Source organism: Octopus bimaculoides, chromosome 2, assembly GCF_046866305.1.
Source record: "Octopus bimaculoides isolate indiv1 chromosome 2, ASM4686630v1, whole genome shotgun sequence".
Lineage (NCBI taxonomy): Eukaryota > Metazoa > Mollusca > Cephalopoda > Octopoda > Octopodidae > Octopus > Octopus bimaculoides.
Genome location: NC_142929.1, coordinates 135,232,673 through 135,245,590, shown reverse-complemented (window position 1 = coordinate 135,245,590; position 12,918 = coordinate 135,232,673). Strand labels below are relative to the sequence as shown.

General features: G+C 35.7%; 1 protein-coding gene across 9 annotated transcripts in view; it reads right to left on the bottom strand.

Moving 5' to 3' along the window:
- Positions 1 to 12,918, bottom strand: part of LOC106880133 (nuclear receptor subfamily 1 group D member 2) — a 207,272-nt gene that overhangs the window by 71,187 nt on the left and 123,167 nt on the right. For 4 of the 9 annotated variants that reach the window (XM_052965614.2, XM_014929960.3, XM_014929956.3 and 1 more), the window contains one exon: positions 108 to 170. The exons of the other annotated variants lie outside the window; for them this stretch is intronic. In XM_052965614.2, the coding sequence (XP_052821574.1) occupies positions 108 to 170 (63 nt within the window). The remainder of the gene's footprint in view (positions 1 to 107; positions 171 to 12,918) is intronic. 9 annotated transcript variants of the gene reach the window in all.

The following is a 12,918-nucleotide window of genomic DNA, read 5'->3' as shown; positions in this document are numbered from 1 at the left end:
GGCATGCTAACAGTTCTTCCCGTTCACCCCACCTTACAAGTATTAGTAGTATTAAAAGTAAAATTTGGTTAATACAAAATTTATTATTTTGGCAGGGATTAACTTACCAAAATTTCTGTGGCTCACCAAAGATATATTTCCATCAATATTAGTGTAAGGAACAAAGTTTTCTAAAAATTAAATAAAGTTACTTATTTACTTAGAGAAATTCAATATTTTCTGATAAACAATTCTTTTTAAATGCCTGACTTGATAACTTTCAAAATTATTAAGCCCTAAAAATACCAACCTGCTTGAGATCATATATGGTCAAACATGAATAGATATATATGGTTCTTAAGCTACCAGACCATTGAAGCAACACTGTGACCATGATGTAAAGCATCTAAAGCAAGTCAGCCAGGCAAATACGACCACCTGACAGACAATCTGAGCTCAGTACTGTACATTAATATGCAGCCCTGAGGTCAAATTATCTGTGTGTCTCCTAGTTTTAGAATAGGCACACAAAATCCCTGTTGAAAATGCACCTTGGGTCCTTTATCAAGGAGATTTATTTACAACAACTTAATTGGTTTCACAACTTCCTAATTATCAAAAGTAGTGTAAAATGGTAGGGGAAGGGGGAACAGGGAGCTATGCAATAACTATGTTCACTATACACACACATATACATACACTCAGACAAGAAATACATTCATTATATTTATATTTGTATATATATATATATATATATATATATATATATATGCATTTATATGCATGTGGAGCCCTTGCTGTATGAAAGGAAAACAAATGTATACTTTGTGTTATTTGCATATGCTAATATACAAAAGCATTTCATTTTTTTAAATATATTTTTGTCCACTTCATATTCACCCTCAAAAGCATTGTCATAAGAAATTAAGTTGAAAAATTTTACTCCCAAATTCTATTTCGCATCCTACAATCTATCAATTTTAGAAATGTGAAATAATTTACAACTAAGAACATCATCTCTGTCTAACGGAACAATAACTTCTGACAAACTTAATTAAGGTGACATAAATGAATTTAGCACCAAATTTCCTTGTGCGCACCGCAGCAGTCTATAATATAAATCAATATTTATTATTAGTAGACTAATCGAAGCAGGCTTGCTGAATATAACCAGGTCCTAAATGGCAAGTGAAATGGAATAAAATATTCAGAAAACATTTAAATTTCATGAGGTAACACTTTCAGTCAACTTGGAATAGTTTGGAGATGTGGTTCATTAAAATATAATCAAAGTAACACATCTTGTAACAGATCACTTCAAAATAAACCTCTGTTCTTTACAAAGAGAAGAAATGGATAGTTTTAGTTAAGCGGTTGTCAGTTCATATACTGCCCGATTTAGAGCAGGAACCACCACTAAGAGACCCAACTGTTTTATGACCAAAATCTACCTAGCTGTATGTAAATAGCTATGACAGTTAAGTTATGGAGTTGTCAGTTTACATCCTATCCAATTTAGAGAAGCACCCATTACTAAGAGACTTGGCTTTTTTTATGACCAAAGTTCACTTGTATGTGAATAGCTACCACAGACATGTAGTAGTGTGAAAACAATATATCAACTACAAAACATACCATGGTTTCAATTAAATGAATATAAAAAATGAAGATTAGTTTTTATTAACTGTTTAAAAATGAAACAGGAATTATCTTGAACACATCAAATTAGATATCTCATAGAGAAAAAATATTTATTTCTTTACAAAATCTTGCAACTTATATTTTATTTCCTTTCTAGGAGGAAGGCAGTTCCCATGATTCTTTAAAGCATCTCTACCACTACCACCATGGATTAGTATTTTTTCATTGACCTTGAAAGAATGAAAAATTAAGTGGTCATTGATGGAATTTGAACTCAGAATGCTGAGAGTCATATTATCCAACACTAATAATTATGCCAGTTCACCAAATTATGTCCATTTATCACTTGAATGACAGAATGTATACAAATCTGTTGAGATCAAAGTGTAACTGAACTTGGGGTCTTTGGTGAAAGAATTTAGTGCCATAATTGATTGATATGCTACAGATGTTCATAGATGACGTGGGACAATAAAAAAAATGTACAAGACCTTAAGGTTTAAAGGACAATTGATACCATAAAAGATGATGAAAAGATCAAGACAGCCATTTTTCATTCTTTATTACTTTGTCTTTACAAAATTGCCAGATGAACAAGTGCCAAACCAAAATAAAACACGAAAAAATTAAACCAGAAATGGAACATAAATACATATATACACGACCTATGAATATGCATGTGTGTCCAACAACACAAGCGTATGTAGATGCTACACACACACATACACGGCTGAGTGAACAAACAAAAGAAAATAGCACTCAGCGTATTTAGTTAGAATTGTAAGCATTTAATAAGTTGACTCAGCTCTATATTATTTAATGGTTTGTGGTTGCCGATATATACATACATCTTCAGATATACTGCTCCAGTCTCTATTGAGTGCTACTCGTAAACAGAGAAATAATCAGTTGAAGGTGGAGAGATAACTACTTTTACACTCACTGAAAATTACACTCTCACCAGGGCATTCCTTTTCTCCTTCGCATGCACACCACACATGCACGCGCGCATGTGCATATATGTGTGTGGCATTTGATGACGGTAACGATTGTTACTTGTTTCAGTTATTAGTCTGCAGCAATGCTGGGGCACTGCACCGCCTTGAAGGGTTTATTCACACAAACCGAACCCAGTAATTTATTTTTCTAAGCTCAGCACTTATGTCAATTGCTCTTTGCTGAATTGCTAAGTTACAGGGATGTAAACTAACCAACACTGGTTGTCAAGCAGTGGTGGGAGACAAACATGAAGATATACATACAATGGATTTCTTTCAGTTTCAGTCAACCAAATCCATTCACAAGCTTTTGGTTGGCCTGGGGCTATAGCAGAAAACATCTGCCCAAGGTTCCACTGAACCCAAGACCATGTGGTTGGGAAGCTAACTTCTTACCACACCACCATGCCTGCACCAGTGTGTGTGTGTGTGTGTGTGTGTGTGTGTGTGTGTGTGTGTGTGTGTGTGTGATTAATAAATTCACTTTACAACCACATGGTTTTATATTCAGTTCCTGAGTGCGTGTCTCTGAATTTAGTCTTAGGCCGACCAATACCTTATGAGTGAATCTGGTAGGTGGAAACTGGATAGAAGCTCATCATGTGTGCGCATGCACGTGTAGAAGCCCACACATTTTTGTGTTTGTTCCCTAATCACTTGATGACCAGTGTCAGTTTACTTATTTCCCCATGACTTAACAGTTTGGCAAAACAGACTGATAGAATGAGTACCAAACACCGAAATAAGCACCAGGATTCATTGATTCAACAAAACTCTTCCAAGCGGTGCTCCAGCATGGCCACAGTCTAATAACTGAAACGAGTAAAAGAATAAACTACGAGCACGCGGAGAGTAAATATACAAAGAAGGAATAAAGTACAGGAAAAGTATGTGTAAATGCGAACACACATAGAAAAGGGACAAGGGTTATTTTTGTTGTTTTTGCTTCAAATGTTTTTGTTTAGCCCCAAGTCAATCTCGATCAAGCTGACCTATGGTTAAATGCATCCTAGCAGGACCATCCCCATTTTACATATTAAACACTGCATTATCCAATGTGATTCTCTTTAATTTAAAGACGGTTGTGTGTGTGTGTGTGTGTGTGTGTGTGTGCGCGTGTGTGTGCATGCTGGCAACATGCATGTGTACTTCAGAGAGACTTGTTTGCTATTAAGAGAGAGAGAAAGAGAGACAGAGAGAGAAAGAGAGACACAGAGAGAAAGAGAGCACACAGATAAAGAGAAAAGGTGTGTACATAAGTGGAGAGAGAGAGAGAGAGGATGGGAGTGCACAAGGGGAGAGTGGAAGTGCATATGTAAGAGTAGGGAGAGAAGTTAGAGAGGGGGGTGAATGGTGAGGGAGGGCATGAGTGTAAAGAGAGAGAGGGGGGAGAAACCAAGTGAGAGAGTAATAAAAAAATTAGTAAAAAAGAGAGTGAGAAAGAACAAGTGTAGAGTGGTAGAGAAGAGAGAGAGAGAGAGAGAGAGAGAGAGAGAGAGATAGAGAGCAGGTAGAGAGAGAGATAGAGAGCAGGTAAAGAGAGCAAGGAGGAAAGTGAGTGAAAAGAATGAAAGAACAAATGAAAGAGAGTGAGGAGAGGAGAGAGAGAGAATAAGAGAAGTTGGCAAGTGCAACAGACTGAGTTGATGAGTGATGATAGACAGTGAAAGAAAGGGAGATATGTACATAATAAAGTGTGTGTAAGTTGTATAAAGTACTGATTATACAGTAGATCAACCTGAATATGTGAGTGTAACTGACTGAAATGGTGGAGGTTAATGTATTGAAGAAACATCCCCCCCCCCCAGCCCACCTCTCTCTCTCCCCCTCCCTATCTATTTCTGTCTGTCTATCTATCTATCTATCTATCTATCTATCTCTCTATCTACCAGTCTGTCTTGGAAGAATACTAAGTCAAAGTGACCTTATTTGAAAGTAGGCTGTGTAATAATTCTCAAGCAACAGACTTAAAACAGTTATGTCCCAATTGTTGCAGCAACAGTCAACAATAAATGAGAGAGAGACAGAGAGAGAGACAGAGAGAGACAGAGAGAGAGACAGAGAGAGAGAGAATGAAAGAGTTAGAGAAAGAGATTAGCAAACACCATTTTCCGCCTGTGCAAAAGAAATGTTGAAGCTACTATAATAATAAAATCTATAGGAGGATTTTTGTTTCAACAGTTTCTGAACTGGAGTGGTGTAGTGGTAGTGATGGGTGAAATAACAGTATTGGTGATGCTGCTGATGGTGGTGGTGACGTTGGTGACAGTGATGGTGGTGGTGGTTAGTGGTGGTGGTAGTCATAGCTGTCTTGATGTTGATAAGATAAAGATTAAAAGAAATATTGAAAGGAAAATTAATATTTAAAGGAAAAAAAATGTCACAAGACCAAAAAGAAAGAAAAGCAAAGAGGAGATAAAAGTCTTCTTACTCAATACTGGCTAGGAGATAGATTGATATAAAGAATGGAGGTAAAGGAAAATGAGACTGAAATGTTTATCACTCAAGCACAACAGTGATATATAAAGGGTAAACTGTCCCCAATTAGGAAATGATAGAAGCTTATAAACTTGGATCACCTGAAAATTGTTATTATTTTACAATGATAAAAATGCATAACTCTTTGCTTTTTTGTTTCATTTTTATTATTTTTTTATATTTCTTACATAAGTGACAAGGTTTCAGCTTCATCAGTAGGTTAAAACTAGAGTATGTGACATTCATTCACACCATTTTCTTAATTTATCTGTAAGTGAAATGAAATAAAGTGAAAAATCACTAACAACAGGGAACAGAAACTATAACGTGATAATACTGGTTTCAAATTTTTGGTACAAGGCCAGCAAGTCCTGTAGGGAGAGTAAGTCAGTTACAATGACCTCAATTGGTACTTATTTCATCGACCCCAAAAGGATGACAGCAAAGTTGACCTTGGCAGAATTTGAACCCAGAATGTAAATATGGATGAACTGCTAAGCATTTTGTCCAGTATGCTAATGATTCTTCCAGTTCACCACTTTGAATATAGCATGTAATAATATTGCTTTTCATCTAAGGTACAAAACATCTCATTTATAATGACAGGAGAATAAAGTTGTGTGGTGGTGTTGATGCCCTTTTCAAGAATAAAATTTTTTAATATAAACACAACATTAGAAATTTGGAAGGAGTGGTATAATTGATTATATTGATCACAGTACTCGACTGGTATTTTATTTTACCAATCCCAGAAGGATGAAAGTTAATTGTGGCAGAATCTGAACTCGGGAATAGAGCAGGAACAAATACTGAAAAGCAATTTTATCTATTGCTGGAATGATTCTGAGAATTCACAACACTTTCTCAAAAAAAGTAATTAGAAGAAATGGATTTCAAAAATGTGCTCCGTTTGTCCTATAGAGCTAGGCAGAATATTCACTTCATTTAACTGGTGGCAAATTCAGCCTCAAAGCCTACCATCACATAAGATCGGAGCTCATCTGAATTTTCAAGGCATTTAGGCTGAAAAAACAAGACTCATCTCCACTACCCCCCCCCCCCCCCCCACAAAATGTTATTCCAAATCAGAGTTAATCCCAGTTGTCACTGGTATTCATTTTTAGCTGAGCACACCAGAGTTAGCTGAAACAAAGTGCCTTGCTCAAGGACATACTGGACCCATTGGTCCAAATATTGAACTCATGACCTAACAGTTGTGACCATATTCAAGACCCTAACCACCAGGCTAAGTGCTTTGATAACTAGATACAAGGCTACGGATAAATAGTGGGCGAGTACTTGACCTAGGTGACTGCAGTATTTATTTCATACTTATTATTTCATCAAGACAATAAGTGAAATAAAGACAAAAAAAAAACAAGAAAAAACACCCACAAAATGTTTAATCCAGCACTTGACTATCTTGGCCATCTCCTGTACACTTCAAGCTAAATTATAAATAACTTTCTTACATAGCAACAAGGTTCAAATTTACAAGGAAGAGACAAATAGAATGTTGTGACATTTTTATTATTAATTATTGATTTGAGTAGTTTCACACAGAATTTCACTGCACCAGCAGGTACACCTTACACAGCAAATATTTTGGGAGAGGGAAATATGTTCAGTCTTACAATTTTTTACTGCGTGGTAGGATTTTATCTCATTGTTATTCTTTTCGTAGTGAAATCTTTTATAGTTTAGAATGTTGGCTCACTTGCCAAAGTAGGCATTGGAGCTTGGTGTAGTCCTCTGGCTTCTTGGTGCCTATCAAACTGTCCAACTCATGCCAGCATGGAAAACAGGTGTTAAATGGTGGTGATGATGATAAATGTGTCTGTCAAGTTGTGTGCTACAAAATCAAAAGAAACTATTATACAAATTGCATTGGGTCTAGTTATATATTTTTTTTAATTGTTTATAAAGTTGTAAGGTAGACTTTGCCTCTCAGGGTTGATAAAATAAGTACCAGTTGAGCACTGGGGTCAATGTAATCAACTTACCTCACCCTTGAAAATGCTAGCTCCGTGCCAAAATTTGAAACTAATATTAACTGATAGAAGCCTTACAAAGTTGTGAACCCAAGTTATGAATTTTATGATATTATCTAACACCCCTCCCCTCAAAATTGCTAGCGTTGTGCCAAAATTAGACTGAATTATTATTATTATTATTATTATTATTATTATCATCATTATTATTATAAGCACTGTCAAGTTAGTAGATTAACAGAAAATAGAGTGTGCCAGATTAAATGACTTTTGGTATTTAGTTTCATCCCTCTACAGCCTAAATTCAGATCCTATTAGGGTTAACAGAAAAATGAATGCAAAATCAGTCAATTTGTGGGTGGAATTTAGTCAACTGCACCCTTTTTCCTTGACAATTTAGTGGCATTGGGCAACTGTAAGAAATAACTATTGTTATAGTGTAGTCATATCACCAAATACTAGGTTAATGGATTTATTTGTAACACAGAGACACACAATAGGCAATATCACCTATTAATTCTCACCAGGTTTCATTTAACTGCAGTTAGGCTGTGCAACATAATCTGGTATTAATTAATAAAAAATCTGTTAAGAGGTTGCAAGTGAGGTGTCAAGTTTATAACCTACCTCCTCAATTTTCCACCACCTCAATTTTCCCCTCCTCTATAATACATCTAAGAACTAACTAGACGATTCCAAATACTAGTCATCTGTTTGTTTTATTAATGTATTTTATTTGCTTAACAGCCACTGATAACCAAATAGTTCAGAGTATGCATAAGGATACATACATACATATATGTATGTAGACACACATCAATGTAAGCTGATGATGGTTAGAGAGGATTGCAGAATATATACACCAGTTAAGAATGCACCTGAAGTATGTCTCTAGTTTTTTTGTTTTGCTTTTTTACAGTTATAAATGCTACTACCAACACACTATCACCACCTCCAACAACAACTATAACAACTACTTGCATGCTCCAAGAGTTTTTGGGCTCAAATCCACCACAAGCTTTTTACTGTGTGTTCATGTTATATAGAATGACCAGAAACCCTTCTGCCCATATCCTCAAGAGCTGGGTGGAAGGAAAACAGGATTGAAGGTGAGAAAGAATAGAGTGGTGACGTCAAAGACTGATGGAGAGTATAGCTACATCATGAGATTAAGAATGTGCCGAGGAGTGGTGGCTGTATTGAGCTCCCCCCCCCCCCAACTCTTAGCTATGAAGAAGAAAATATTCATTCATCCGTTTTACTTAGCTTATAGGAATGGGCTATAATTATCTGGGAATGTTACTTCAGCAAAACTGACATCCTATTCAAAAGTAAACTTGTCTTATTTACTTAATGCTATGATAAAATAAAAAATGAAGATGAACATTGTACTCAGCTCTCCCACCCCATCATCATGTCACCACAACCATTACCACTACCTGGTTAAGACAACATATTGCATTAATAGTAAGAATGGTTTTTAAAAGGGTTATTACACAAGACAGAAGAGAAAAGACAATATTTAATATTTATTGTTAATTGGATTATTCTAAGAGCAAGAGTGAGAGAATCGGTGCCTTTATAGTATTTAGTTTCATACCTGTACATTCTGATTTTAAAATCTCAGTGAGATAATTTTACATTTCAGCTCAGAGTCCAGAAAATTAACCCCGGATATTTATTGGGGTTACTTTTATGAAATGGCTTTTTTAGAGAAGGTAAGGTAGCATCTATGATCCTTATTTAAGGCTTCTGAGACTGGTGAGAGGAAGAGAAGTTACCATTAGCCTAGTGACCTGATCCGAATGCATGCATTAGGGTGAACACTGCTAAAAGTAACTAAGGATCAGGTGGTGGAGGTTAAACCAGGTGAGAGATTAGGTCTTTCACTCAAGAATAGGTATAGCCATCTGACAGGTTTCCAGTTTTTGTCTCCCAACTTTCACTCACAAGACTCTGATTACCGAGGTTGTCACTTGATAAGATCGATCCTGAAACCACAGAAGTGAAAAGCTATCTTCTTAGTCACTCAGCTCAGTCTGCACACTGAACCCTCCTCCCTGACAAATTTGTGACCTTGCACTTCTAAGAAATGTTTAATTGGCTTTGGCAGAATTGTTAGTGTCAGACAAAATGCCTGGAGGTATTTGTCTGACTTTTAATGTTCTGAATTCAAACCCACCCAAGTTAACTGAAATCTTTCATCTCTCCAGGCTTGATAAAATTAAAAATTAATCAAGTACCAGGATTGATTTAACAACCCTTCTCTACTAAATTTTTGACTTTGTATCTATGTTAGAAATAATTAAGTCAGAGTGTAGATTGGTGGTAGAATCATCAGTGTCAGACAAAATGTCTTGCAGTATTTATTCGAACTCTTTATGTTTTGAATTCAAATCTCATTGAAGTCTCAACTTCACTGTTGGTCCTTTTGGGTCAACAAAATGAAACACTAGTCAAGTACTGGGAGTGAGAGGTCAGTGGCTTCACCTTCTTTCCTTCAGTTCAAAATTGCTTCCCTTGTACCCAGATCAGAAACATGCTCCTATAGCATAAAAAAAGAAATTATTATTATTATTTTAAGGCAGCAAGCTGACAGAACCATTAGCATGCAGGGTGAAATGCTTAGTGGTATTTCGCCTGTCTTTACGTTCTGGGTTCAAATTTGCCTTTCCTCCTTTCGGGGTCAATAAAATAAGTACCAGTTGCGTACTGGGTTGATCTAATCGACTGACCTCCTCCTCCCACCAAATTTCAGGTCATGTGCCTATAGTAGAAAGGATTATTATTATTATTTTTTAATAAAATTCAGTTTCCATTTTGTTATAAAGTAAAATATTTTGTTGCTATCTTCTGAGTAAAATATTTCATTGCTATCTTCCAACTGGAAATGATTAATTTAAATTGAAGGTTTCAATAAAATTTTTGTAATTCAAGACTTATTTGCTTGGCATTATCTATGCCATTAATACCAGAATGCATGTTGGGCAAAATACTTAGTGGCATTTTGTTCATCTGAGTTCAAATTCCACCGAGGTCAACTTTGCCTTTCATCCCTTCGGGGTTGATAGAATAAATACCAGTTGATCACTTGAGATTAATGTAATTGACTTGTACTCACTCCTGAAATTGCCAGCCTTGTGCTAAAATTAGAAGTCATGCTGAGCAGTATTTCGTCTGGTTTTACATTCTGAGTTCAAATTCCACTGAGGTCAACTTTGTCTTTCATCTTCTCAGGGTCAATAAAATGAAGTACCAGTCAAGTACTGGGGTTGATGTAATTGACTAACCCCACTCCCTAAATTTCAGACCTTTTGCTTATATTAGAAATAACTATCATTGGACAAAATGTTCAGCAGCATCTCATCCAGCTATTTAAATTCTTAGTTCAACTTTGTCTTTCATTAATTCGGGGTCAATAAAATGAAGTACCAGTCAAGTACAGGGGTCAATGTAATTGACTAAACCTCTTCCCCTTAAAGTTACTTGCCTTACACTAAAGTTTGAAACAATTATCATCATCATCATCTATATTATCAAGGCAAGCTGGCAGAATTGTTTCCCTGCCAGACAAACTGCTTTGTGGTATTTCATCCATCTCTACATTCTGAGTTCAAATTCTGCTGATTTACCTTTGCCTTTCATCCTTTTGAGGGTTGATGAAATAAGTATCTGTTGAGCTGGGCGGAGGGGGAAGTCAATGTAATGGACAAGTCCCCACCCCACTAAATAATTTCAGGCATGGTGCCTATAATAGAAAGTATCATCATCATCATCATCATCATCATCGAGTGAGAGAGCAGTGCATGCCATCAAAGTGACACTGGGGTACAAATATACGAAGCCCAGTATACCCATTATGACTACCTGTCTGTGACATGGTGACCTTACATCAAGATAAACAGTGCATGACCTTGCAGGTGGGACCCAGTTAGAATTTTCATCAGGTTGAGTAGTCCATTCTGCTCAAGAGGTCCCTGAATAAGGGTTGTTTAAGGATGATGAACAACACACCCATGTTTCTAGAGATGAATTATCCAAACCCCAAAGAATTCCTCTCAACACATGGCTATGATGCTCCCCAACTATTTCTGCACATGATCAAAGATGCACATATCGTCAGCCACTAAGGGTCAAGAAACTGACAAGCAAATCTATGGTAATAGGCAGAATATTTGCTGTAGCCCATCTTTTATACCAAGACAAAACAACGTACATGATAACACTTCCTATCAGTTAAGATCAGAAGCCATGAGAGTCACTGCATGGTTTATTATTATTGTTATCATTATCATTACCTCTGCCTTCGCTAAGGTGAAGGTAATAATAATGTTTTTCAATTGTGTTTGTTTGTCCATGGACAAAATATCTCAAGAACCACTGGATGGATTCAGATGAAACTTTCAGGTATGCTTGGCCTCATTCATGACTGGCATGAACTGATTAGACTTTGGGATCAATCCAGTACTGGACAAGGATTCTGGATTATTTTTCCAGTTTTTTTTACTCCGTTTTTGAGAGTGGTCGGGTTCATTTTTAGTATTCTCATTTGTGAGAACAGTCAAGTTTATTTCAGATATTCTCATTTTAAAAATCATTTCTAGCTAATCGATGAGAGGACGTTGGTGTTGCCTTGGCAGAGGTTTGCGCTCTTTGAGTGCTCTTATTATTATTATTATTATTATTATTATTATTATTATTATTTGGGCAGTGGAGTGTCTCTAATGTAAGAGAACCAGTGTAAGTGTGCCTTGCAGCATTCTCTTTTATCCTTCTTAATGTCCGAGTTCAATAACCTGCCATGGTTGATATTGCCTCTCATCTCCACATAATTTCTCAACCCAACCTTTTACACTGCACTTGTGCTAATCTCAGTATTCTTTATTTGCAACACAAAACAATAATATTTATTATTTTTAAATATAAAAAGAATTATACCTGCAAAATAAAAACTAAAAACAAATAGAGAAATTAATTAAATAAAATAAATTATAAAGTATGTTCTATTGGTGAGCCAAGAGGAGAAGGAAATTAATGTTTTAGACAGAACATTATTTGAAATGTTACGTTTTTTTTCTTCTCCCTTAGGGCATACTGACACACAGTTTTATGAGCATTTTTTTCTTTATTCTCTACTGAATTAATTCTTGTCAAATGTAGACATACACAAAAGTCTGCTGGAATTTGAATGATTATGTTATTTTAACTGTGGCTGTTTGATGATGATGTTGTTGTTGTTGTTGTTGTTGTTGTAAGTGATGTGGTTGTTATTTCATCAGATTGGAATATAAAAATATTTGATAAAAAGTCTAACTTGAAGCATGATCATGACAAAAAGAAAATGTATTTAGCTTGGAGTTCTTCAGAGAAAACTGGAGATGAGAAAATGAAAAGAAAATTTGTTCGATCATGCAGTTAAAACATAAAAAAAAACATGCCTTATATAATTTTAAAGAAATAAAATACAAAAAACAAAAAAAATATATGCATGTATGTATGTATGCATCTATATATAGTATCATAAAGAGTTAGATATAAGACAACAGTCAGTAGCTTGTTTATGTAATATAAGGAGAATGAATGATTAAATAAGCTGTGGTTGGTTTATCTGTCTAGGTTGAAGGTTTGTCTTTTAGTAATGCTACAACATTGTCTTGGGGCAAATTTCACTCTCAGATGCTTATCTGTAAATAAGTAACATGAGGTAGTATGGTTTAGTTGTTGCTGGAAACAAATCACTCCATGGGTAACTAAAGAAAAACAGGGGTGCCAACAGTGGGTTTACCTTTTACGTGTTTCAGTCATTGGATGGTAGATTTGAAGGGTTTAGT